The sequence below is a fragment of the Rattus norvegicus genome, chromosome 4, assembly GCF_036323735.1.
Source record: "Rattus norvegicus strain BN/NHsdMcwi chromosome 4, GRCr8, whole genome shotgun sequence".
Classification (NCBI taxonomy): domain Eukaryota; kingdom Metazoa; phylum Chordata; class Mammalia; order Rodentia; family Muridae; genus Rattus; species Rattus norvegicus.
This window is the reverse complement of record NC_086022.1, coordinates 47,801,366-47,828,712: the sequence shown is the minus strand read 5'-3', so window position 1 is coordinate 47,828,712 and position 27,347 is coordinate 47,801,366. Positions and strand designations below refer to the sequence as shown.

At 40.8% G+C, this 27,347-nt stretch overlaps 1 protein-coding gene across 5 annotated transcripts in view; it reads left to right on the top strand.

The window, feature by feature from the left end:
- Positions 1-27,347, top strand: part of Cttnbp2 (cortactin binding protein 2) — a 163,732-nt gene that overhangs the window by 101,886 nt on the left and 34,499 nt on the right. For 4 of the 5 annotated variants that reach the window (XM_039107159.2, XM_017592494.3, NM_001114401.1 and 1 more), the window contains 6 exons: positions 10,388-10,505; positions 15,099-15,374; positions 17,269-17,364; positions 18,571-18,650; positions 25,232-25,318; positions 25,400-25,499. In XM_039107159.2, the coding sequence (XP_038963087.1) occupies positions 10,388-10,505; positions 15,099-15,374; positions 17,269-17,364; positions 18,571-18,650; positions 25,232-25,318; positions 25,400-25,499 (757 nt within the window). Of the gene's footprint in view, positions 1-10,387; positions 10,506-15,098; positions 15,375-17,268; positions 17,365-18,570; positions 18,651-25,231; positions 25,319-25,399; positions 25,500-27,347 lie in introns of those variants that run through there. The other variant, XM_039107161.2, reaches the window with a different exon arrangement.

Genomic DNA, 27,347 nt, shown 5'->3' with positions numbered 1-27,347 from the left:
AGCTAAATGGTGGTTTGACATATCTTTGAACTAATTCATTTTTTCCAGATGGAAATACCTGTTTGGAACGGTTAGGTCTACTACAGACACCATGTACTTCACAGTTCGATTTTTAAGAGAGACAATAGAAAAGCATTATTTATTTGGGCTTGTTAGCTTATGTTTTCCTTCACTGTACTCTTTAACTCAAAGGGAAGGAAAATTCTAGGAACTGAAATGTGGTAGCATTTTAATGGAATACAATAGCGTACCGTGTAAAGTATTTTAGGAGACAAAAATGGGAAGTATAAGCCATTCAAATTTGAACATGCAGTTAATCAGAGACTGGCAACCTTGGTGACAAGGTAGTCTGTTGCTTGTATCACAACTATCTCCAGAACTATTAAGTAAGTAAGGAAGTAAGTAAGATCTCTGTGAGATATGAATAGGAGAGGCTTATGAATATACTCAGCCTTAGGAACCAAACAGAAGGAAAGCAGAGATCTCTGACCTAAGGTGTTTGCCTACCCTACCTCTTCTGCTAGGTGAGAGGAACTCCTTCCTCCTCCACCCTCCTCAGGGAGCGAGCCTTCAGTGAAGGATGCTGTTGCTCTATAGCCCCTTCAATATGAAGTGTTCTTACTCCCAGGGGCTTGATCATCAACGATGGTAGCGACAGTATTTCCATTGATCCCTCAGACCCTGACAGCCATAAATGCCCCTTCACTGTTGTGTAATGGGAATGCGACCTCGTTCTCTCAGAATAGTACTCTTCTGCATCCTCTTAGTTTTTAAAAGCATAAGATCAATGTTTTGATGTGAGATTTTAAGGAATGATCGACAACACACTCTACTAAGCTGTTTAAATAGTAAATTCTCTTAGCTCTGGAGTGGGCATTTAATCTTCCATTTGGACTTTATTTTATGATTAGGACATCTAAGCCCGAGAGGGTTTAATGGATAGCTGTTGGGAATGGAGCCCAGATTTCCTGATTTCATTAGTCTTTTTCACCCCACATCCTTCCTTTCTAGTCAAAACCCTTGTAAAATAGATCTGCATCACTTGTCTAAAACAATGTTTCCATTCTGACAAAAATAGTTTTCCCAGATTATCCATTTATAATAATTCGCTAAGGCCAGTTTTCAGAAACAATAAATCACAACTATCGGTATGTAGTAAATCACTCTAGTCTAAGCACAATGGGCCCTTGAAAATGATCTCAGTCACCCACATATCTAGTCTGTATAAGGCTGGAGGTGTTGCTCAAGAAACCCAGACTCAGAAACAAACACACAGGGCACATTCTCCCTCCTATGCAGGTCCTAGAGTTTTATTGTTATTTATAGGCGAGAGTGGGTAGAGGCTATTTAACTGGAAACAATGTGGGGATACTCATTTAGGATTTGTTCCTGCAAAAGCTACAGCTGAATCTGAAAATGTCACGAGTTTTTCAAAACCAGGAGGCAGGGGAGCCTGGGAATCGCTAGGGTAAAGCCGCAGGGAAGCAAACATCAGGGGGAAATTCCAGATGGGAATGTGGGTTAGCTTTATCAACTTGACAAGAATTAGAGTCGCCTTAGAAGAGGGAACCTTGATTAAGAAATCATTTCCCTCTTATTGGCCTGTGAGCCTGCGGGATGTGTGTAGGGCATTGTCTGGATTACTAATTGATACAGGAAGAACCACCAACTATGGGTAGTAACCTACTCCTACCCCTCACCTCCAGCCCCTGGCAAGTGGTCCTGGATTTTATAAAGAGAGCCCATTGTGCAAGTTATGGAGAGAAGGCAGTCAAATAGCTTTTCTCCATGGCCTCTGCTTCAGTTCCTGCTTCCAGGTCCCTATCTGGAGTTCCTTCCCTGACTTCCCTTCATGATGGATTATAACTTGCTAGCTGAAATTAACCCTTTCCTCTGCAAGTTGTTTGTTTGTTTGTTTTGTCACGACGTTTATCATATCAACAAGAAAGCAAGCTATGATGAGGGAGGAAGGAGAACTTCAGAAATAGAGACGGCTTAAAGGGGAAAAAATGGGAGAGAGGGCTAAAGATCAACAAAACAAAGCCTGTATGAAAATGCCATCATGAAATCGCTCAGTCTCCAAAGGAGGATTGTGGGATTCTAGAGCCTGAAGCGACAGAGGTCACCCAATACGGCCCCTCCTGTGCATTCTCCATGAAGAAATGAAGTGTTGGAAATGGTCGAATTAAGATGGCTTGTGGAGAATTCAGTTCCCACATCGGTGCTTGCTGCTTTGCAGTCCTGTTTGGTTTTCCTGTGGTTAAGTTTGTTCAGACAGCCATTACTGTCTAACAACAGCTGCTAGAGAGAAGGTTGAACCAGGGATAAGCCCTTTTTTGTTTCCTGGAAGCAGATCAAAGAACTTCTGAATGAAACTCTCGCTTTCCTTGTGAGAACTTTGAGAAGTCAAGGTCCTGGCAAAGAACTGAGAAGACTGGGGTTAAACTCCTCTGTCACTAATAAAAGCTTATGTCCCAGACAAATCTTCTTTATTCATTTATCTATTTATCTATTCTTTTCATTTTTTATTCCTTTTGTTTTCTTTGTCGGTTTGTTTGAGATATGGAGGTCTCTACAATAGACCTGCTGGTGTAGCCAGAACTGTGGTATGAAACTGCCTGTGTAGCCAGAACTGTGGTCTAGAACTGCTTGTGTAGCCCAGTCTAGCCATCAACTCACAGCAATCTGCCAGTCCTAGACTCTCGTATGCCAGGGTTATATACATGAGCCACCATGGCCAGTTTCCCAGAGTATTTTTTGTTGGGAGATTGTGTGACTGTCTTGCTGTGGGTGGGTCAGACTTCTAACTCATTTATTGCCAAGTCTGTGGCTTCCTATCCCTCCCACTCTTCTATGGTTCCCTGACCTTGTCTAATATTATTAGTATCCAATACAACCCCCTTTCCCAGGGTTCTTCCCCATCCTTCTTTCCCCTCTGGCTATACTAGCAATTCGAAGCAGCCATTCTGGTGGGCCTCCTCCTGATTTTTGTTTGTTTTGTTTTTGACAAGTGCATGTGATTTTTAGCTTAGCTGTGTCTTCTGCAGCAACTGGTCCCAAACTTACTTCCTCATGTTTGCCTTTTGCTCCTTTCCTCTAGAGTTTTCTTTCCAGAAGCCCTAAACTCATTTTCAGTCAATCCTTTGGACAGACTATAGCTTTCCTGTTGGCATCTTTAATGTATTCTTGTTCAGTAATAGGATTGTCTGGAGCTTCTCGGGCTTTTAGTCCTAAGAGTATCAAACATTTTCTCTTACCTTGTAGCAACCCCTTCTGTTTTCACATGGCATGGATGAGGTAGCTTGGAGGTGCACAAAGGTTTCTATGGCACCCAAGATTTGTATTCTTCCCAGTTAGGTTTTGGCTGCAAAGACAACTATGTATTAGATATCACTGAAGTTTTTCCTTATTGCATGGAATTGTATAACAGACTTGAGAAAGGGAGAGCCAGACAAGGTATCTAGAAGGCTCCAAATCAAGAGAATCTGATGCCATTTAAGATAAACAGAGATCTATTATTTTAATTATGTGTACATGAGTGTATCTATATGTGGGAAAGTGTTCACGGAGTCCAGAGGCTTCAGATCTGCCTGGAGCTGAAGTTTCAGGCTCTTTTGAGCTACCAAATGTGGGTACAGGAATCTGAACTCAGGTTCTCTGCAAGAGCAGTAAGAGGTCCTCACACTGAGCCAGCTATCCAGCCCTGATATCTCTTTATTTCTTATCTTCTGTCATCATTTTCTTTTCTACTTAAGTTTTAGTGAAAAAAATTAATGCCATACTACACGTAAACAAAGAGAAGGGTTTCCTTAAATATGTATTCCAGAACACTAGGTGAAGATTGAATGAATTGTTGCCTATTTGAGGCAGCAGTGATTGATGGACAGAGGCACAACGGGGCATTAAAATAACCAGGGTCAACCCCTCGGCCAAACGTGGATCTGTGGTGACTTCCTCTTGCAGCTGTCACCTGTCTGGCTTTAAACTCCCTTTTCCCTGTCATTCTGTATTTTCTTCTTTGGCATCCCACAAATACAGTCTCTCAGGATTCCAGAATCTTGTCTTTATGTCTATTGAGTATTCTCTGAGACTTTCAAAGAAGGTTATTCTGAGTTCTCAGGACATCTCTGTACCTAAGGAAGCAAATTTTTATTTGTCCAGTGTGGTCTTGTTTATTCTTCTTGTTCCAACGGAACTATCCATTGTAAACTTTTACTTTTCAAACATCTCAGCTTAGAAAGGTACATGACAGCCCTATTGATGACCACGTTCACTTTTGATTTACCAAAGGTTCAACATGGTTGCAACTCTGTCTGCACATCTCTTCATTTTCCAGGGCTAAAAGAAATACCAGCATTCTGTCTTTAGCCTGTCCAAATTCCTTACTACATGAGTTCAAATGAGCAACACAACTCTAGATTTTTTTTCTTAGTAAATCAACTTTGGTTATTTACTTCTTTATTCACTGCATACATCCCAGCCTTGTGACTTCTTATCTGCTCTTTGGGTGCATTCTGTGCTCTGTTGCAAGCTCCACCTTCTCTGTACAGCCATGGGTGGGACCTATCTGACAGCTAAATGTGGTGATGTAACCTAACTACTTCATATCCTTATACGACTCTGTCACCCTTGAGATAGGGTCTTCCAATTCTCACTGACCTCAGACAAGTACATGTACTCTGTCATCTTTCCTATTGTGTACTGTGTGTAACGCACAGGACTGATGGACCACTCTCTGGCTTTGCACCTATGGTTCTCATAATCTCAAATGACTTCCTCACCTGTCCTGACTTACATGTTTGCTAGAACATGTCTTGGTTGAGGTTTCTGGCTCAAGATTAGGGTGTTGCCAAGGCCTCTCTTCACACTTCTGTTACATAGCTTGTACTTTACCGTAATTGTTTGCATGCATCTCCCCCCTTCTCCCTCTTCTATAAGCAATGTTTTCACCTTTGTATGCATTGCTCCCAGCAGAGACTATGACTTCCAAGTAGTTTCTTGAAACAATGGGTGAATGGACAAGGTGTCCTTTTATAACTGGTCTGTTTCCTCACTCTCTTCCTTCCATCCCATGCATCCTTCAGTTTTTACAACAGAGCTGATCATAGCATTTTCCTTCCGGCACACAGCCCATATCTACCCAAGATTACCCATGATGCTTAGTGCAAAGTTTTGCAGACGCCCTCTGACAATTCTGTTTTGACCAGTTCACACCTACATCTACCTGCTTGCTTACGCCAGTGTGTCTATCTTAATAGTTCCTGCTTCCCCTGTCCATAAAGCAGTGGGTACACCCATACCCAAAAGCTGTTCAGCACTTAGCTGGGCATTATTTGTGAATTTGCAAACTTCTTGGGTGGGGGGAGACTTTCTCTCCTTCCGACTAATCGCAAATTCTGTCTCTTTGCCTTGAATTTAATTTTATCCTGCCCACTTCAAGCATCAGGTTTGTCCTTTCCTCCTTGGCACTGGTACCTTGCTTCTGAGCTCTCCTTAAAGATCTATGATGGAGGCATCATCGTCTCTCACCATTCTTCAGTTTTTGCCTGTGACAGTGAATCCCTATATTTTGCTCTGGGTTCATGGTCAGCAGGGAAGGCTATATTGTAAGTGGAAATAAAACCTAAGATAGAGGTCATAGGTCTCTGAGAGAGTTGATATACATCTATATGACTTCAATCCAAAGGCCATCCATCTGGACATGAGGGTAGGGCATGCTGCCTGTTTAGGCCCAATTCTAGAAACTATAACCCTAGCAGGAAACCAGGAAGAGGGAAAGGTACCTTTCATCTTTTTTTCTTCCTACTTTTCTGTAAGGTAAAAATTTACTTCTGTCACATCTGTAAGTCCCTTGCTGTGGTATAAATGTTTCCCAAAGGCAGTCTTCTAAGGAGTAGGACCTGGTTAGGGGTCTTCTAGTCATATAGGGTCATTATTTTGAAAGGAATATTGGGAACTTGACCCTTCCTGTTTCTTTCCTTTCCTTCCCAGTCATCATAAAGTTCTCAGTGTTGCCTTCCCTCATGTCCCTTCCATAATTTGCCACCTAACCAAAAGCCCGCAATAACACAAGCAACTGACTGAGAATGGGAATCCCTGAAACTGACTTCAAACAACCTTTTGTCTTCTTAAGAGTTTATGTTGGGTATTTGTTACAGTGACATGACATGCCAGACCTTTCTTCTTCATATTTCCCCATAAGTTACATAAAAGAAATCTGTGCATATGTGCATGGTGAGTATATGTGTGTTCGTGTGTATAAGTATGAGTACATGCATGTCATACATGCATGAAGCTGTCAAAGGACAATCTCAAGTGGTGGCTCCATCCCTTTACCTTCTTAGAGATACTCTCTTATTTATCACTGCCTTCATCAATTTGATTGACATTCAAGTGAGTCAAGGGAGGCCTCTGCCTCCCTTCTTGCTATAGGCGTGCTTGGATGCCTATTACCTTATCCAGTCTTAAATGGGCCTTGGGAATCTAAACTTAGGTCTTCACACTTGCTAGGTCATATCAAACTCTTTATGGCATTTTTCACTTCTCCATGAGACTTGAACTTCTACTTCATTTATCCTCAGAGCCTACGACCTTAACATAGTGCTTAGTGTGTAGCACCTTACATATGAGTATTAAACTAAGATTATGCCAGTCCTGCACCACATAAATATTTCAGTCATTGGTGTATAGCATACACGATGATGGTCCCATAAGAATATATCGCCTTGTGACATTCAGCTATCTCAGTATGTGGAAGGACAGTCTATGATGTTCAGGTAGCATGAATGACCCAATAACACATTTCTTGCAACATATCCCTACAATTACATGATTCATGACTACTCCTGCAATGTCTGGAACTGTGCCTTGTCATTAGCATGAATTCATATGTTATGTATTGACAGTAGTTCTTGAGAAGGACGTGCTGGGCCCAATTGTTCATCTAGGCTTGTGCTCCCCATGAAGTCTGCACAGCACTGTGGGATTGGGCCTGTAGCAATATCTGGATGCCATTAAATTCATGGGTACATCTTCCCTGCTTCCTTCAAGAAGAAGGCAGCACTTAACATGTGATATTCTACTGCTCTACCTTCCTGTAATGACAAGTAGAAACAATTCACTTTAAAGTCAAGGATCAAAGAATCTTAGTTGGAGAGACTTGCAATCTGTGTTATAGCTCTCTATCATTTTTAAAAAATAATTTATTGACATCACCAAAATTATCATTAGACTAGCATTTTCTGTATGCACTGCTAACTCACCAGCCAACTCAACTATTGGGGATATTTTATAACTGGCAATGACTATGTTGACTCTAATTAATTACAGCTGCTAATATACACTGGGTGCTTAGTTCATTGCAAACATCAAAGAACTCTAGGCACCTTTTGTTTAAGTCATCTGACAGTCCTATAAGTGACATTATTTGAAACTCAGAAATTGAATCAGGAATGATATAAGAAAAACACCATATCATTGTAAATATGATCATACCAATTAACATGATTTGAATCTAGGCCTGCTTCAGTTTTACTATCTTTTGCCACAAGTACTAGCTTAAAGAATTAAAAACCTATGGCTATCCTGGAACTTGCAAAGTTTAGTTTCCATATTGTATCTATTGAATACATTCTGAGTAATGTCTCAGTTTGCATTATCCAGGTTTCTCATTAGCTATCTTCTTCATTTACTGGCTTTATAGTAGTTTCATAAATGCCACCTTGATAAAAGTAGTTTATAAAATAGACATTGCTTGAAGTGAACTCTTTAGTTTAGGGTTTTTCTAAGTCTGATCCACAGATCCATGAAAGCCAGACTTTGAAGATATAATACCTACAACCTGAGCAAAAGCTAACAGAGAACACCAAATGTCCTAATATGTTTCTTTAAAGGCAAGCAGAATTTCTTAATTTAGAGGACCCCCGACAGAGCTCTTCAGTTGGCAGGTGTAGTCTCACATCCTGTTAACACCAAAAAAGGCCCTCTATATCAACTCTGCCTTCAGGTCAGCAAGACTTCTTCTGGTCACCCTTCATTTTAGTTGATAGCCCCAACTTCATCTTCGCTTTGTTTTCTGGTTCCTAATCCCCTGCCTTGGTGAACTCATTGCTGTATTTGAAAGTAAGTTTTGGAAGCAATATGAAGCAGTTGCAACTCACACATGCTCTTCCTGGGGATGTGATTGGTTCAGCCAATGTGGGAAGTGCTTTCCGTGTGTCCTAACACAGCACCAAGTCAAGGCCTGCTCTACAGCCAGTCGTCTGGTGTTAGTGCATAGACCTGCATCTGTGCACCACAGCGCATGCCCTGGAAAGATCACAGCAGAAAGCAACTGTGCATTGACAGGGAATGAATGAGTAATTTGAGGCATGCTTATGTCCAGGAATACCACACTGTAATACAGAGTTTTTTTTTTATTTTAAGTAAAATTCAATTATGAATAATAATACATGAATGAATGTCGGAAGTTATATTGAACGAAAGAAGCTAAATGTAAGTGTCCCTGCTGTATGCTTCCATTTATGCAATGTTCAAAGACAAGTTGGAACATTCACTACTGTTAAAAATCAGCAAATAGTTCTGGAGGTGGGAGTGTGATTAAAGGTCAAATTGGAGCATTGAGCAGGCAAAATGTCCTTTCAAGTTAGATTCACATTGCAGCCATGCTTCCGTGATAAATAGTGGTGTGCTTTACACGGGACATTGTATTGCAAGGAGACTATTCTATTAGAAAGGAAAGGTTTTTACAAAACAAAAAAGGAAGCTGTACACCAAGAGAAGCCTTTGCAGAAGATCTGATTGGCTGTGCTGCAGGGTGCCTGGATGCAGGCTGCCTGACAGTTTTTATAAACCAAGGGCTGGGGAAGGAAGCCACTTGGTAGCCCATGTAAAGCCCTAAGTTCCATCCTGCGGAAGGAGGAGAAGAAGGCAAGATTTCACAGGTACAGATATTTCAGTTCCAGAAACTCAAATATACAGATACACCTAAGTGTGTGTGTGTGTGTGTGTGTGTGTGTGTGTGTGTGTGTGTGTGTGTGTGTGGTCATTCACTTTTCTGTCTGCCTCTCTTTTGGAGGGGGTGGAGATATTAGAAAGCACAATGCCTCATTTGGCTTCTAGTGGTTTCTAGTAATTTTTGTTTCTGGCCTATTTGGTCTCATTCTTGTAGAAAAATTAATACATTACCAGGAAACAACAGAAACAGCTGACTGAAGCAAAAGTCTTCCTGTTCTGATTTGCCGAGTGGAAGATACAGTTTGATGAAGTCATCTCATTCTTCTTTTCACACCGTGAAGCAACTTTTTCTTCTTAGCTTAAGAGTCTTCGCTTACTTTAAGTTGAAATGAAGCACTCGGGCTGGAGTGTGTCCAACAAGATTCCATCCCTAGCATCTGGAAAATTATTCAAATGAAATATTCTTTGCTTTGCAAATCTAGATATTACTTAGATACATTTGAGATACATTTGAGATTGTATGTGAGTTGCTGGGATTGAAGTGAGATTTCTAACTGTGAATTCTGGCATTGTTTTATACTGCATTGGGCTCTCTCTTTCTCTCTGTCCCTCTCTCCCCCTCTCTCTTCCTCTCTCTCTCTTCCTCTCTCTCTCTCTCTCTCTCTCTCTCTCTCTCTCTCCCTCTCTCTCTGTCCCTCTCTCCCTCTCTCTTCCTCTCTCTCCCTCTCTCTCTTCCTCTCTCTCCCTCTCTCTCTTCCTCTCTCTCCCTCTCTCTCTTCCTCTCTCTCTGTCTCTCCCCCCTCTCTCTTCCTCCCTCTCTGTCTCTCTCCCCCCCTCTCCCCCCTCTCTCTCCCCCCCTCTCTCCCTCTCTCTCTTCCTCTCTCTCCCCCCCCTTCTCTCTCTCTCTCTCTCTCCCTCTCCCTCTCCCCCCCCTCTCTGGTGTATGGTATGTGTGTGTGCATGTATCTTTGTGTGTGTATAACATGACACATGTGAAGAGAGCTGTTGAGGATTGGTTCTCTTCTTCCATGCTGTGAGTCTTGAGGATCTAACGCATGTCACCATGCTTGGCAATCATGTGTTAGCTGCCTGGGCCACTTCCACTTTCATTTGTGCTTTGCCTGTTGTTTGTTATTTTTGTTCTTTTCTCTCTGGCTGTCTCTCTCTGTGCCTCCCTCCCTTACTGCCCCTATCCCTGCAAAACTGGGGTATGACTTGTACACTGATAGGTAAAGGGAAGACCATGTCAAGACATATATATCCCACACAGATCTCAAACTGTTAATTCTCCTGCCTTCACCTCCAAAGTATGGGTACTCTAGGGATGTGCAGCTATGAATTCTTGACCACAGGCAAGTGGCTTTCTCCCTTGGGTTTTTCACTCAAGTTGATGGATTTGGACATGGATATAATAGTGCTCTTGTCTTTACAGAACTGCCTAGAAATCTTGTGTAGGCATGGAGGGCTAGAGCCGGAAAGGAGAGACAAGTGCAATCGGACTGTGCATGATGTTGCCACTGATGACTGCAAGCATTTGCTGGAGAATCTGAGTGAGTGATGTTCTAGCCTGCTTATCCTGCCATACCACAGGGGCTCTGGAGCACCTGGAAAGATACTGGCACATCTATAATGACTTACCTGCTTCTTTTGAGCCTTAGTTATTGCAAAAACATTTCTGAGGATACCATTGCCTTTTTCCCTCAAGTAAAATTACTGTGCAGGTCTTTGCTGCACAAATAGTGTCAGCTCAGTCTTAGACTTTACTGAGAGAACAATGGAAATGATTACCCTCACCCCCAACCCAATCCCACCCCGATTCTTTGGAGATACTGGAATTCCAGGTAAGACTTTCCAGCTGTGCACTCTGCAGCAGCTGAACCGATGATAACTCCAGCACTTGGTTACTTACTGCCGGCCTTTGCAAATAATTTATGATGTCATGGTCTCCTCCAGCTCTCTAAGTTCATGCTCCTCAGTGCATTTTATGAAAAGTCCCCCTGTAACCTTATGAGTATGGAATGACAGATCATAGAAAATATAATAACATGTCAGTTGTCTCTCAAAATAGCTGTTAAGCCAGATGTTTCAGTAATCATTATCTTTAGGACATGCCACTTTAACATCTAAAGTAATATTTTAACCTCTAATTGCACACTCAGAGATGGATCCATCTTTCCCTTTCTTTCCTCCCTCTCTTCCCTCTCTTGCTTCCCTTCTCCCTCCTTCCCTTCTTCCCTCAAGTCCCCCTTTTCTCCCTCCATTCCTTCTTTTTTCTTCCCTTTTCCTTCTAAACGGAGCCTTACTTTATAACATACCTGAAACTAAGTACCAGACTGCCTTCAAACTCACAGTGATCCTCCTGCCTCAGGTTCCAAAGTACTGAGACAATAGGTGTGAACCAGTAGAGCTATGTTAGATATGTATCCCAGATCCACTCCCTGCCCCACTAATCCCTCTCCCAGCCTCATGTACTTTCATTTTAATAACTTGCATGGCCCAATTTGCTCTGCCCATAAATATATGGGCATGTGATATTCACCAGACCATGTTTGACCTACCAGAGACCAACATCATCCTTAAAGAAAACTGGCTTTGCCTCCTGAAGCAACTACCCAAAGCTCCTCACCTAGGGGCGGGTGCTCATAAGCCCCTCCTACATAGATGATAGAAAGTTGACTTGTGCAGGTCTAGGCAACCACAGTGACTGGATTCATGAGTGAATAGTCCTGTCATGTCCAGAAAACTGTTTTGCCTTGGTCCTCCATGGCCTCTGGCTCTCTTAACTTTTTTCCCTTCTCTCTGACCAGTAGTAAATTTTGCATTTACTGTTGCTGTCCGTATGTGGTCTGAGATAAAAATTTCGAGGTCAGGTTTATGTTGTATCTATTTAGCAAAATAATAGGTTAAGTCCTGGGGACTATGAGTTTCCTAAGGGTTCTTGGTCAGATTTACGCATCAGCCAGGCATTTCTTCCTGTGGAGTGAATTTTAGATCCAATCAGAAAGTAAATTGATACTCAAAATATACATTGCCTCTATTGTGCCCAATAAGAGTATCTTCCCAGTTTGGTTGTTATTGTAGCTAACAGATTTGGGAAGAACGTCTACTTAAGGATTTATGGAGATCAAGTTGGCTCATTTGCATGTCTGTGGGGGATCGTCTTGAGTGTTAATTGATATAAATTGACCCAAGCCACTGTGGGCATCATTATTTCCTAGGCAGAAGGTTCTAGAATAATATAAGAAATAGAAAGTCTAACTGAATATAGCTAAGAAGAAAGCAAGAAAAGATCCATGTACACTTTCTTCTCTTGACTGTAGATGTAAGTTCCTGACTTGTCTTCCCAGAAACGAAGGCCTGTAACATAGAATTGTAACCCAGAAAAGCCTTTCCTCCCCTGCATTGCTCTTGTTATGGTATTTGTCTCAGCAACAGAAATGAAACTACTCACTCATTATAAGGACTTATTACAGCTAGAGGATAATACATATAATGTGATTTTTAGCTTTCACCAGCTGCTTTGTTGAGACTAGATTGTACAAAGATTTAGGGACATTTGTTAAAATATAAATCTTCCAGCTGAAAGGTGAAAATGGTGAGTAACACCTAGGATTATAGCAGAAAGAGCCATAAGAAGAATTTTGGTTCCAAAGATACTGAATGAAGCGTCAACAGAAATCCATGATTGGCAAATGTAGAGTAGAAAAGAAGGACATCATAGGTCATTCCAAGGGATCTGGAATTGCCACCCCCCATTCCAGGGAGAGCTGTCAGAGGTGAAGCTGACATGGTTAACAAAGGTCAGGAGTTACTTGGATGTGTGGTTTTGAGATGTCTGTGTCAAGTCAGCAGGAACTCGAAGGGGAAAGATGAACTATACGTGTGAGTTTGACAGTCAGCAGTCTGTCAGAGATAGTTATAGAGCTGAGATGAGAAGTCTGTGGAGGAATGACAGTAAATCCAGAAGACAGGCTACCACTAAAAAGTGTTGATAAAGTCAAGGAGCCTGAGGAAGAAGACTATTAAGGAGAGAAGAACAGAGGTATGGAGGGCCCAGCATCCTGTGTTAGAAGCAGAGGACATGTATGTTAGCTGCTGGAGGTAAGATATACAACTGTCAACTGGAAAATAAAATAATAGTAAGTTAGTGGAAAAGCCATTTGAAAAGGGGGAAATTACCCCTGAGATGTTCTGCCAGAGCCTGACCAATACAGATGCGGATGCTTGCAGCCAACCATTGGACTGAGCATGGGGACCCCAATGGAGGAGCTAGGAATGAAGAAGCTGAAGGGGTTTGCAACCCCATAGAAAGAACAACACTATCAACCAACCAGATCCCCCAGACCCTCCCAAGAGCTCTCAATGACTAAACCTTCAACCAAAGAGCACACGGGGAGGGACCCATGGCTCCATCTGCATATGTAGCAGAGGATGGCCTTATCTGGCATCAATGGGAGGGGAGGCCCTTGGTCCTATGGAGACTTGATGCCCCAGTGAAGGGGAATGCTAGGTCAGTGAGGTGGGGTGGGTGGGTGGATGGGTGAGGGAGCACCCTAACAGAAGGAGGTGGAAGTGGGATAGGATAGAGGAGTTGCAAAGGGGAAAACAGGAAGGGGAATAACATTTGAAATGATAATAAATAAAATAACCAATAAAAATAAAAATATTAAAAAGGGGGAAATTATAATTTAGTTTTATATTTCAATTCTTATATTAAAATTAAAGTTTCCCTTGTTTTTATATATTTTCAATTTGCTATTTGAGAATTTCAGACATGCCTACAATGTATTTTGATGATATTCACCACCACTCCCAACTCAGCCTGTGTAACCTCTCTCATGCTCCACTCCCAAGTTTTTTATTTTTAAATAACACTCTGAATCTAGTCAGTACTGGCCATTAGGTATGGTTGTTAGGTCATTCACTGAAAGCATTTTATTTTAGTATTAAAGCATACTACCTAATTCTTTCACTATGTGGGAAAGCCTTTAGTAAGCTTCCACTCATTGAATTTTGTGGATTCTTGGTAAAACACAATCTAGCTTTGCTATGTCCTCTATGACTTTAGTTCTTGAGTATCTGAATATATTTGGAAAGTAAACTCAACACAGGATCTGACAGACACTGTTACATTTTTATAATTTTATATTATCATTTTATTTATACCTCATTGGGTAAACACTTTTGAGCAATTTCATCAAATAGCTCTAAAGTCTTCAGCTTTGTTTTTATAATAGAAGTATTTATATTCAACAATGTATTGAATATTAAAATTTATTAAATATAGTGGTATGACATAGAAGATTCTAGAACCAACACAAGCGATTTTTAGTAAACATAATTGAGCTTATAAGAACAAAAGTGCATGTGTATCAACTCAGTTGATATCCTTCAGATGGGAAATTTCATCCAAAGCTTCTGCTGTTGCGGGAGAGGGTAGAGCTGAGCGGTAGAAGGCTAGCTCACTGTGCACTAAGCCCTGGGAGTCAGAAGTACAACACTGAACACTTATCAAATACTCACTGAAATTTATCATGTAATTCTGAGTTGAATTCATAGCATCCCTTCCAAACTAAAAAGAATTTACTCTCCATGAAAATTCTCTGTAGATTTTCTGCCTTTTATGGAACACTGAGGGATAGCAAGACTAGGGACATTTACCAAGTTCACATAGCAAGGAGAAGGCTGCTCAGACTGAGCTCTGTGTTGACTCTCAGGGGACTATTCTAAGCCTACCGACCTTTGGACTGTGTTCTCACTTGCTCATGACGTTATATATAAATATAAGGACAACATAAAGAACTCTAGATGAAAGGAGGACTCCTGGTTTTTCCAACTTATCCAACTTCCTTTCTTTTAAACAGCTTGAGAATCTTGCCGCAGGGAAGAGTCAATGAAGTAGAAAGGCTGAGATACAAGGAATGATAAATGGTTCACTTTATATGTTTCCCAAGAAACTGTGGGGAGACCAGGAGACCAGTATTTGCTGCAATACAAGAAGACTCAGCTTGATGTTGAATAAGATAGCCGTCTTTTGATTTATCTTTAAAATCTTCCTAACTGCTATTTTATTTAGTAGCTTGGCTTTCTTTTCCCCCTATCAAGGCTGTTTCTAAACTCCCATCTCTTTGTTTTTCTAACAGATGCTCTTAAAATACCCTTAAGGATTTCCGTGGGTGAAATTCAACCAAGCAACGACGGTTCTGACGACTTTGAATGTGAACACACAATATGCACTTTAAATATCCGCAAACAGACATCATGGGAAGATTTTTCAAAAGCAGTGAGTCAGGCTCTGACAAATCACTTCCAAGCCATCTCTTCTGATGGATGTTGGGGTCTGGAAGATGGGACACTTAATAACACGACTGACTCCTGCATCGGTCTTGGCACCAGCAGCATACAATCCATCATGCTAGGTATAAGCAGCCTTGAAGTGAAGCGAAAGTTAAACGTCTGGGTTTATTTGTGTCTGTGAGCTTCATAGCCTGATAGTTCACTGATGAAACACATTCTAGGTTTGCTTGTGGCCACTGCCTGTACTGAAAGCCTTGAGCCTTCACAGTGAAGCCATTACATAATGTTGCCTTGTTGCTATAAAAATGCTTTTGTGCCTCAAGTAATGTTAGAGAGTAAATAGCTTGAAAGCCTTTGATGAGGCTTTGTTATTACAGCCAGATTAAGGCAAGAAACTAACCACATTATAGATGCTTGCTTAAGTGAACTTAGCTCCAGATTTGCCCTGAGGCCCTGCCAGGTATGTTATCCTATGATAACAGCACAGTAGAAGAGTACAGGAGTCCAATGTGGTCTAGAATTGAAAGAAACCCTTTAATGGAGTTACATTCAAACCTCCCACAGGGGATAGGTCAGAGTGGTAACACCTTATTTCTAATGAACAGACTTACAAAGAACTTAAAAAGACAAGATTTGTTTTCCAGTGGGCACAGTAAGAACTCAAAAAATATTCCTTGTCCCTGACTTTTTTCCCCTTCGATCTAAATTAACATCTATTACAAGCATTCGCTGTAGGGTCTGTGCAGGATACTTTATGAAAACACACCAAAGCCACATTGTATAAGCTACATGGGAATTAGAAGACTTGTGCAAAGGCACGTGGCTATCGAGCAAAGCAATCAGGATTCAACTCCCAGGCTTACGAAGGTGAAAGCATACATGTCCAACAGAACCACATTTAAAAAGACTGACCTCGGGGAAGGAAAGGCAACCTTGACTGATGCTTTTAATGTATCAGCCTATAACAGAAGGTGTTTTTAGAAGTGGGCTTGCTTTAAAATATATTCCCACTAGCTATAGAATAACTTACTTATGACAACTTTGAGATAATAGTTAACATACTACTGTGGAAGGATAAGGCAGTTTTAAAATTGCATTAAGAAAACAAGCCATGAGTGATTCTCAGGAACATATTTTGCCTGCCTAACACAGGATCATGCAGAACATGGCTCTGTGCTGAAGTCTGATATATAAAGACAAGACAGAGGTGTCCTGAAGGAGGTGGCCCTGTGTCTGCTGTTTTATAGTTAATCTGGAAACTGGTGACAAGGAGTGGTGATTCCCAACAGCCAATGAAAGTGCTTCTGTGAACAGTGGTTGCCAGATGGTTGAAGGTTCATTTTTCTCACAGAGCTGTAGCCTGCCCAAGTAGTAGTGTAGTTCTAAAAGTCATTGAGTTTTGTGGACTTAGTTTAGTCTTTAGTTAGTTTAGGTCTTTCTATAGCCAGTTTATAATCGATGTTATTTTTAACCTTCATAAGTGAATTTTCTAAGTCACAATTAAAGGAACTTCAGCTCAGCTGAGATGCAGAAGGCTAGAGGTTATAAAAGTATTGGGGCTGCACCTTGATAAATAACCTGAAATTCTTGGCCTAATATCCTGAAACTATACCAAAAAGTTCTGGAATCTTCCCTAGAAAATGACCCAGAGACTAGATGGTGAAAAATCAGATGTTCTTCCAAGTGCTGGAACTTGATGGTGAAGTAGGCAGTGGTTTCAGGATTTAAAATTTTTGAGAACTTGACCTTGGAAGCATCTAGATATGTTTTTATTTTTAGGTATCCCTTTTTAGGTATACTTTTTAAAACAAGTCTATAGAATGAATAAGTTTCCCCTTGACCCAGGACAAAAATGTCCCTGGGGAGGTCATTGCCTATTGTATGCCCTGTGGCCTCAGAAGCTCTGAACTCTTCAGCATCTCACAGAGGAGAATGTGTCAGCCACTGTGAAAGCATCATTTAGGCTCTTTGTTACCGTGGCTCTCCATGACTACATGTTTCCCTTTCTTCAAATAGGAAGTATTCCGTGGTCAACTGGTCAGAGCTTTTCCCAGTCCCCGTGGGACTTCATGAAGAAGAAGAAGGTGGAGCAGGTCACAGTGCTCTTGTCAGGTGATGCCAAACTAGTCTAGTGCCTAAGGCATGTGTGCCTCACCATGGGCTCACACAGGACCAGTTCCTAAGCCTCAGTGTTCTGTCTGCTTGCTTCTTGAAGTACTTGTGTGACTTCTACTATGAGATCATTAGATGTTTCCTGAAATATCTGATTAAGGGGGAGAAAAGACTTGGAAGTTAGAGTTTGTCACCCTTGGTTATGTCTACCCTGCTCATAGTGTCCTGCTGCTCTCATTGTGGCCCTCATTAGAAACAACCTAAAGGCAAATTGGCATGTTGCTAAGTGTAACAGACTGGTCTAAAGAGAAATGTCTGTTGTTACTGTCAACCATGATGTATGTCTGATATGATTATATTTTAATGGTACACATGCCTATTAAGAAAGTGTCTACTCTTTTCAGGCTATGTTTTTATTTATGACATAAGTATAATGTGACTCAATGGTCATAGCAATCCAGTAAATTCTTTTTCTGCTTACATCTAATTTATATATAAAACTGAGTCTCTGATTGATTGTCTTGTGTAATGTCTAGTTATTACTATGTGGTATATTTACTTTTTCTCAGTCCTGGATTATAAAAGACTGATGATTTATTCATGTATCTCCCACAATTAGGAATAGACTTTCAAAAAATAAGTGTTGACTACAAATTTTAAGGTCTGAACTATACATACCCATGGCAATTTTTTAAAAATTGATTGTTCACACTAGAAAACATATTACATTTTGACCAGGGTGTTGAGTGTTGGAACTGGAGGTGGGGACAGAACCTAACTAAAAGAAGGCCCTGGACTTGTACAGTGATATTTGGCAAGACTAAAGCTTTTCAAAGATTGGGTTATCTATGTTAGCTTTCGCTAACAAACAATGAAGCACTAAGCCCAACAGCTTGCATACTCAGCTCCAGATGCTGCTGAACTCTGGAGGTCCTGGCAGTAATTGCTAAAAAGGTCACCGGACCTTCTTGAGGGAGTCGGGTGGGAGGAAGCATCAACTGTGGAGCTTTCAGTCTCCCAGGGCATTAGCTGTTTAGAAACCAGTAAACAGGTGTCAAAGTCACTTTGATGTTTCTTGGCCAAATGTCAGCTCTTATAAGTCCACACAAGTATCCTGTTTCTTTCATGGTAGCTTGTGTGGTACCTTGATCACCTGTATTTCACAAGGAAAGGCCAATTTTCCCTCTCTGTGTGTACTTCTCACAGGTCCCCAAGAAGGCTGCCTCAGTAGTGTGACTTATACATCCATGATCCCACTTCAGATGCTGCAGAACTACCTCAGGCTGGTATGTTGGCACTGTCATCATCCCTCCTGAAACATGCAAGCGGTGGTCCATGTGGATAAGTGTGGGAGCCCACATACCTTGTGTTCTGGGTTAGGACATTATTTTCTCCAACACCCCTTCCTGGCAAGCTGTCTATCACTGGCCTGGATTTCTGTCACTATAATTTCTTTGTCCCAGAAGGATTACCTGTGACTACTAAAGTGCTTTAACTTATGTAGGAACATATTACCTGCCCCTTAACACAGATGTGCCATCAAATATTAGACACAGAAAGGAATAATCACGTATATCATGATGCCTTACTAAGCTTTTACAATTTAAAGTTGAGTAAATAAGTTCACATCAATTGGACTATGGATTTGGCCTCTTTTACAGAAACCAAATAGTTAGAGATTAAATAAGACCAAAGTTTATTCTTCTCAGATATTTAACTTGCAGCAGGTGAGAGGTCTGGGAAGGGCAAACATCCAAGTTCCAGGGCCTCAGCACCATATCTTCTTGTTACTGCTTGCAGCCCATGGACCAGAATTTAAAGTCAGTTCCCTACTGAGCTAGCAAATGTGTCTTGCTGTGATGTAACCATGTTCCCTGCTCAAACTAGACAGTATGATCCTAATAGGAAGAAGAATATGAATATCAAAGAAATCAGTAAATTCAGATACAAAACGGACATGTAAATGGCGCATTTGTTACATACTTTTAATAGATGTAGGTAATATGCCAAGTGTTTTCATTTGTCTTGTTTATTCATAACATCCCTACAAGATTGGTAATATTATCTTCATTTTAAATAAGTAAGGCAAAAAGAGGTTAAAAGGATCAAGGCAGTGCACGTAGTTACTTACGAATGATGGAATTGCCTATATCCCCTGTGTCTGAGTGAGAGCTGAGTGAAATTATTATGAACACCATAAGACAAAAAGTAAATAAAAGCTCTCCTGGCCCTCTTAGGCAGCCATTAAAAATAGTTAGATTGGGGCTTTACACAAGTTGTTTCCATCAGATTTAAATTAATGTTTCTGTAAAGCTATATATTGATAAAGGCTGGACCCACCTTGTACCATCAGACAGGGAGAGCTTAGTCAGGCCTCTCTGTGGGACACTTTCACTTTTCTCTCTTTGCTTTTGTTTTCTTTCCCTTCAAAGCATCTAATATGCTCAAGAGGAAGAACTCTAGGTAATTCCTTACTTAGGAGAAAGATGAGGGTGTATCCCCCTGACTGTCAGGAATATAAGCCTAGGCAGTGAATGTAGCCACTTCGCCCTTCCTCCCTCCCAACATCTCCATATTAAGCAAAGTTTTGACCAAGGGCTAAATTGTCTCAGTCCAAAAACTATGACAGTTTTAAAGATCTTGTTGGGCTTTATGTTACTATTACTGTGATGAGACACCATGGCCAAAAGAAATTTAGGGAGGAAAGGGTTTATTTTGCTCACAGTTCCATATAACAGTTCATCATCAAAAGCAGTAAGGGCAGGAACCTGGAGGTAGAAGCAGTGGCCATAGAAGCATGCTGTTCATTGGCTTGCTGAACATGCTTCTTACAGAATTTAGTACTATCAGCCCAAGGGTGGCCTAATCCACAATGGGCTGGCCTCTCCCCTAAGAGTCACTTATTAAGAGTATGCTCCTCTGGCTTGTCTATAGCTAGATCTTATGGCAACAACTATGCCAGATATTTTCCTTTTATTTTAGTGGTTCTGTTCTCTTGTTAATTACAGCCAATTTTTTGAGCTTCAGCTGAACAGACACCATATATTCTTTACACAGAAGACTAAGTAGAACATTTGTTTCCCTGTGAAACATCACAAAGCAGGCTTCTATTATCTGCAAGGCTCTCAACATTTGTATCTCCCAAGACAGCTTCCACAGACCAGCTCGCTGATCTCTCAACACTCAGTGGCTTTTCTTGCCCAAAGTGCCAAAATCCTTCCATAGCAACTCTAGAACAACATGGTCAGGTGTCCTACAGGGATACCCCACTCCTGGTACCAATTTGTCTTGGTTATTGTTACTATCACTGTGATGAAACACCATTACCAAAAGCAACTTGAGGAGGGAAAGTTCTGTTTCACTCACAGTTCCATGTAACACTTCATCATCAAAAATAGCAAGGGAAGGAGCCTGAAGGTAGGAGCTGATACAGCAGTCATGGAGGAGGCTGCTTCCTGGTTTGCTCAGCTACTCTACAGAACCTAACACTACAAGCCCAGGAATGGCCCCACCTAAAATAGACTGGGCTTTCCCCTCAAGAATCACTAATTAGGAAATGCCCTTACCTCTAGTCTTGTGGAAACATTTTCTTAACAGAGATTTCTTCCTCTCAGATTACTCTAGCTTGTGTCATCGACATAAAAGTAGCTGCTACATTTTATTTTGTAACACTTCATTCCATTAAATAGAGAAATGCTTCAGTGAGCTGACAGAGAAGTATGGTTTTATAAACACAGAAGAGCTAAAGGTAAGGCAAGAGAATTGCTGTAAATTCAAGGGAAGCCTAGGTTACAAAGCAGAGAGACTATCTCAAAACGACAAAAAACAAACCCACAAAAACAGAGGGCTTTGGCTTTTATAGTTTCAGTAAACTATCTATCTATCTATCTATCTATCTATCTATCTATCTATCTATCTATCTATGTATATAGTGACTTTGCATATATAAATTATGTTTCTTGTGTTTCTTTTATGTCTGTTTTATAAAGAGTGACCTCAAAAAATGGTTGCAAATCACAGAACACAAAGGAATCCAATTTCCCTTTTCTTTTTAATATCCCAAATGCTAGTTGACCAGACTCCTACATCATTCCATACATTCTAACTCCACTGGTAGTTCTGTTCTAATTTCAAGTATTACCAATCATTGCTATTAGTTCTTGTGCTTTCTCATCAAATAGTGTACAGTTGCAGGGCTCCTGTTTCAAATGTGTACATCACATACCTGGGAGTGACTTTTGAGACTGATGATAGTTCAAGAGCAGTTTATGTGACTAAGTTGACAGGAGCACCCATTCATGCCTCAAAGACAGTAAATAATTTCTTTGAAATTGTGTGTCAGAAGAGGCTGAAATGAAATTGTTTGCTGTAAAGCATGCACTTTTAAGTGACAGCTAGCCAAATTTTAAATGGCACAGTAACACCCTATTATTTTTGCAGTCTTTCTTGCATTTAATGTCTCAGCATAGCTGACCTCAAACTGTTCCTGCACAGCAGCCCTTATGAAGACTATTTATGGCAAGTGGAATAGCAAAAACAAGTTGGAGTTTTATTCCTTTAAAATACCACAAGTCTGAAGGCATATCTCAGTTGCCACATGGACAGCAATGGACAGCTCTTGTATTAATTCCCATTCTGTAGGAAAACATCATAGGAGAAAAAAATTAAAAAATGGATGGGCCATCACTGAGGTTGCTTGATCCCAGAGTCACTGTGCTTCACAAAGCCCTGATTGACATGTGATGTGGGACCCCAACATCATGTGAAGACACAGAATAAATCTGATTAGTATCAGTCATAGTAGTGAGGCTAGTATACCTTTACTAATAAACAAAAGTGTCACATTGTAGCAGAATAATTCTGGTGACTGACTCAAGCTATAATCTTAGAAGTTGAATTTGATTTTATTTTTCAAACAGATTTCCTTTCTACCGTCAGCTCCATCCACAACAGCATTAGCTTCCCCATCAGTCCAGGTAGCTGGAGAGCCCTCTGCTGGAGGCATGGAGCACGGCGCATGATTTTATATTATACCTTCAGAGTTTGATCTTTAGAGAAATGTGATATAACTCTGAAATGAATGAGTTGTTTTCCTGACAAAGCTTTTCATATGCCTACCAATCTCGACAAACTAGCTATAATTTGTTTCACTAACTAATTTTTGTTGATGGCAAATGATAATCAATATACCTACATATCATTTGATCAAAGGGAAAAAATTGGCAAGAGAGTTGGTAATACATGAAAGGTAAAGAGATCATTACGGGAAAGTGTATTTTAAACTACAAAGGATCAGGACTTTTGTACAATTGCTTTCTCCTTACCTACGCCAGTAAACTTGTTTATCTTCTATTGTACTTCATGGAGAGTATTAGAAAGCATAAACAAAAAGAGTTTACTGTGAGTAAAAAAGGTCTCTTCAACAAATTTTAAATTGTTTCCTGTCCTTTACACCCTAAAAAAGTGTATGTGCTAACAGGTGAGTGTGGCTGTTTGTAGCTTATCTCGGAAGCTGGACCCTTTGCCGTTACATGATCTCAGAGTCAGCCTCTGGGAAGTGCAAACAGCTTGACAGAACAGCTGTAATGAATAGAGCGCTCTTGTTTTCCACAGTAAAACAAGACTAAATTGCAAGGCCAGTTGAAAATCTCAGGGGCAGAATATTCAGTAAATCCTGGAAACCTGTATCCCATTTCACCGGCGTGAAACAATCCTTTCCTTGTGAAAGAATTTCTATTTGGCAATTCAGAGCGATTTGGGATTAATTTGGAGAGCTGGAGAGTTTGGGGGTAGAATTGCACCCGGACATCAATAGCTAGCACGCAATTTACCTCTAACGTGCTTTTTGAAAAGTGACAAAACCTCAGAAAAACAGAACTGAGGTATCCATTTACGAGACGCTGATACTTCTCCACTGCCTCGGGAGTATTAGGCTCATTTTTTTTTTTCTGATCCCTCCTTGAAGTGAGGTAGGGAACCTTCCTTACCAACTGTCCAGTGATTCAAAACTACAAGATTGACACCAGTGAAAAACTTGAGCACTTGAAAAAACAGGTTCCACTTTGACTGCACAGTGCACATCTGCGCTATCAGTGTGAGCCCTTTCATATCCATTAGACAGCGTAGAAACACCTGAGTAAAGAAGTTGATGAAGATTGGTGAGACCATGCTGAAGCTTGAGAGCTGCATTACTCATGAGCTCTTCTGTGGGGCCGGAGAGAAACACTTGCCGTTCATCTTTATGCACTTATCTGCCTTATTGGACAGCAGGGTCCTGCAACCATTGTTGGAACCTGTAGTTTAATCAATGACTTATAGACATGAGTCAGTTATTCATCCAGTGGCCTAAGGGGCTTTAGCTTGTGAAGTGAATACAGGAGTGGCACCCACTTCTTGTATCAGTGTAACAAATTCTCCATGGTTTTACAGCATTAAACAATAAAACATTAATGCTATACCTGTAGGAGAATTCTGTCATTCTAAAGATGCTGCTTTAACAAATGTCATATTCTAGATGGCTTACAGAAGAGATTTATAGTCATTCTTCTAGAGGCCAGGATATTCAAGACCAAGGCACAGGCAGTACAGTGAGGTGAGGGTCTGTTCCCTGGTTCTAGATAGTATCCTCTTACTGTGTTCTAATATGACAGGAAGGGCAAGGGGTTTTGCTCTTTTACTTTTCATAAGTGTACTGATATGTGCTGTTATAATCAGGGTGACTATTACTACAATGAAACATCACAATCAAAATAAGTTCAGGAAGAAGGGGTTTGTTTTGCTTATACTTTTATAGCACTATTTATCATAGAAGGAATTCAGGGCAAAAACTCAAATAGGGCAGGAACCTGGATCCATGAGCTGATTCAGAGGCTGTGGGAAAAACAATGCTCTCTCACTTCTTCTAGATGGTTTGCTCATTCTGCTTTCCTATAGAACCCAAGACCACCAGTGCAGGGATAGCACACCCACAATGGGCAGGCCATCCCATATACATCATTATGTAAAGAATAGCATACATCTTTGCCTATAGCCTGACCCTATGGAGGCATTTTCTCCATTGGAGCTCCCTTCCCTCAGATGACTCTAGCTTGTGTCAAATTGACATAAAAGCCAGCCACCTCAACTCTTAGGGAAACCATTTCTAATTTTACTACCTTAGATCCAGTCAGAATTTCTATATATGCATGGGAGGGTGCAAATACAGATCTTAGCCATAGAAAAACCAGACCAATAGAATATGGGAAATTCTCTAGACTGCAAAGAGATAAAACTGTGAGATCAAGAAATTTGTAGGAAAATCTGGGCAAGGATGAAAAAGAATAGTGTTGGAAAGCCCATGAATGAAGTAAGGAACCAGACGAGTAATTGAAGATGTGTGACATGAGATTGTCCTCAGTCTTTGGTGTTTAGGATGCTACATTCCACTGTTGTGCCTCATGTAGGCATTAGTAAGTTCGTACTGAAGGCTTACCAATAACAGAATAGTATTATCACTCATGGCTACCAGAAACATGGCCTTACATACCCTAACAGCCAGTCCTAAGTTCACCATCAAGGGGCCCCTGAAGAATGATCCTTTTTAGCTTCCTTCTCTAGCTCACAGAATAACAACTGGCAGGTAGTCCTTGTGTGCCCCTGTACCCTGAATGTATTCCTGCAGCTTCTATATACATATCTTAGTTTCCAGGGGAGAGGAGGCACAGTTCAAGTTTTTAAGGACTTCACAAGTCTAGTAAATATTCCTATTCTCAAATAGCTCTCTATTCTCTTGGATGCCTGGGGATAATTGGGACCTCTGTCCTTGCATACCACCCCTTCCTTTGTCAAACTAGCATCTTTACCCAGGATTCTTCTTGGTTTTGAACAGGTTGAGCAATATCATAATGTCATTTTCCATGGCCCAGAAGGAAGCTTGCAAGACTACATAGCAAATCAGCTTGCCCTCTGCATGAAGGTATTGAGTATTTCCCTACTATTACTATTCTTTTTAAACTGGGAAGTCTATAGAACTCATGTCCCTGTTTTGTTATCCCAGCACAGACAGATGGCTGCAGGATTCCCCTGTGAAATAGTGAGAGCTGAGGTGGATTCAGGTTTCTCCAAGGAACAGCTAGTAGACGTGTTCATCAGTAATGGTAAGAAGCTTTCAAAGAGCTGGCTTATGAAAACTCGCAGGCATGTTCTTCACTGAAGCCATTTCAAGGAAATAACCTTCATAATCATTCTAGTTGTTCAATGGCTATGGAGTGAAAATTGGGAGTTCAAGTGAACACTCGCAAAAGCGATTTCTGTCTATGCTACTGTATTAGTAGGTCATCCTGAGTTTTCTTCTTTCTTCTTATAAACCTCTCATTGTTTTGAGCATACTTTTCAACTCTCAGCAGTGATCCGGCAAGAGAAGAGGTAATACAAGCAGCTCCCTTTAGTAGGACTGCATATCACATTTTGACATTGCCTAGGACTGGTGCTACATGCTGATAAAAATGAAATAGATTGAGGTTGCGTACATTTTGTCATCCACACATTTCCTATAAAGGCGTACTTGGTATTTTCATACCTGGCGTAAGCTTTTTTCTCCAGCTGGTCATTAGCGTGCCATCAATGATCATTTTGGTAAATGCATTGCACGCACCAGTTACCTCACTTGATCTCCACAGCAGCCTTCTGCAAGAAGCTCACATTGCATCTATTCTCATCAGTAGGGTAGCAGAACTACATGTAAACATTTCTTGACATAAACTATGAGGTCTTTCACAGCTTGACAACCCAAGTTTCCCTACAGGTGACGCTGACGTAACCCTCAAATGGTACAGCTATGACCACAGAGCTGAAACCATTCAATTTTAGTTCCAAGAGGTTCTAGCCACAGAGCTAGAGTCAAAGAGGATGAGTTCAGACCTTCTGTATTTTAATAAATAGGGCTATGTCTTGTCTTTGGACTTAGAGGAATAGGGTTACCCTGTAGCCCAGGGTTCATCTATAGACCAAGCTTAGGACAACAAAAATCATCTGCAGGTTCTAAGTCAGGAAATAAAGTTAAAAACGAGTCTGGAAAACAACTGCTGACTCTTTAAGCCTTGAAGTACATATTGGGAGTAAGGAAGTAAGGCAGGAATCTTAATGTCTTCCTGCCTCACAGTTTACTCTTTGACCAGAAACCAGAAAATAGATTCAGAACACTATTTTCTTTCATGCATTTTCAATGGTAGCTAACATTTATTGACGTTTGCTCTGGTGTGCCCTCGTTTAAAGCCCATCTTTGTAACAAGCAGCTTTTAGATAGACCATTCACAGTCCCTGGTTGGTGATCTTGACAGCACTTGAGATGATGATGTGGGTTGTACCAGTAATGCCACATTAGAACATAAACTAAGACTCAGACCACAGGAAGAACATAGACTAGGACTCAGACCCAAGCAGTCTGGTTGGAGTTTGGCTTTCCTCAATCCCAACTATAGATCTTAAAACCTCCCCTGTGCTAGGCTGGCCATTTTCTCCTTTAATTATTTAATGAAAGTCTCCTAAGGCTTTTTAGCTTTCAGGCCGATGTCATATCAAGGTTAACAATGTAAAATGATTTATTCTCACCTATTCAGGGTAGGTAGTCAAGTACAGACTGAGTTTGCTGTAAACATAGACAGCTAAGGAAGCTGGAAAGCAATGAGTTAAGGCATGAAGGATGCAAGGGACACCATCCAGCATTGCAGAATTGATGCTTAGTATCTTCTTACAAAGAACTCTCCCAATCTGAAAACTTGAAAGAGACCCCCTGTCTTAAATCTCAGCTACCCCTGAAGGGGTTCTCTGACCCTTCTCAAGTAAGACTTTCCGTTGGAAACCTCCATAGAGTTCATTTCTTTCTCTTCACTTCACCTAACAATAGAGTAGGAGAGCTCTTCGGACTTTGGCGTTGAACCCCATGTTATATCATGAACTTGTGTGGCTTATATTCGTATTTGCTTGAGTGACTGAGTAAATGTCCT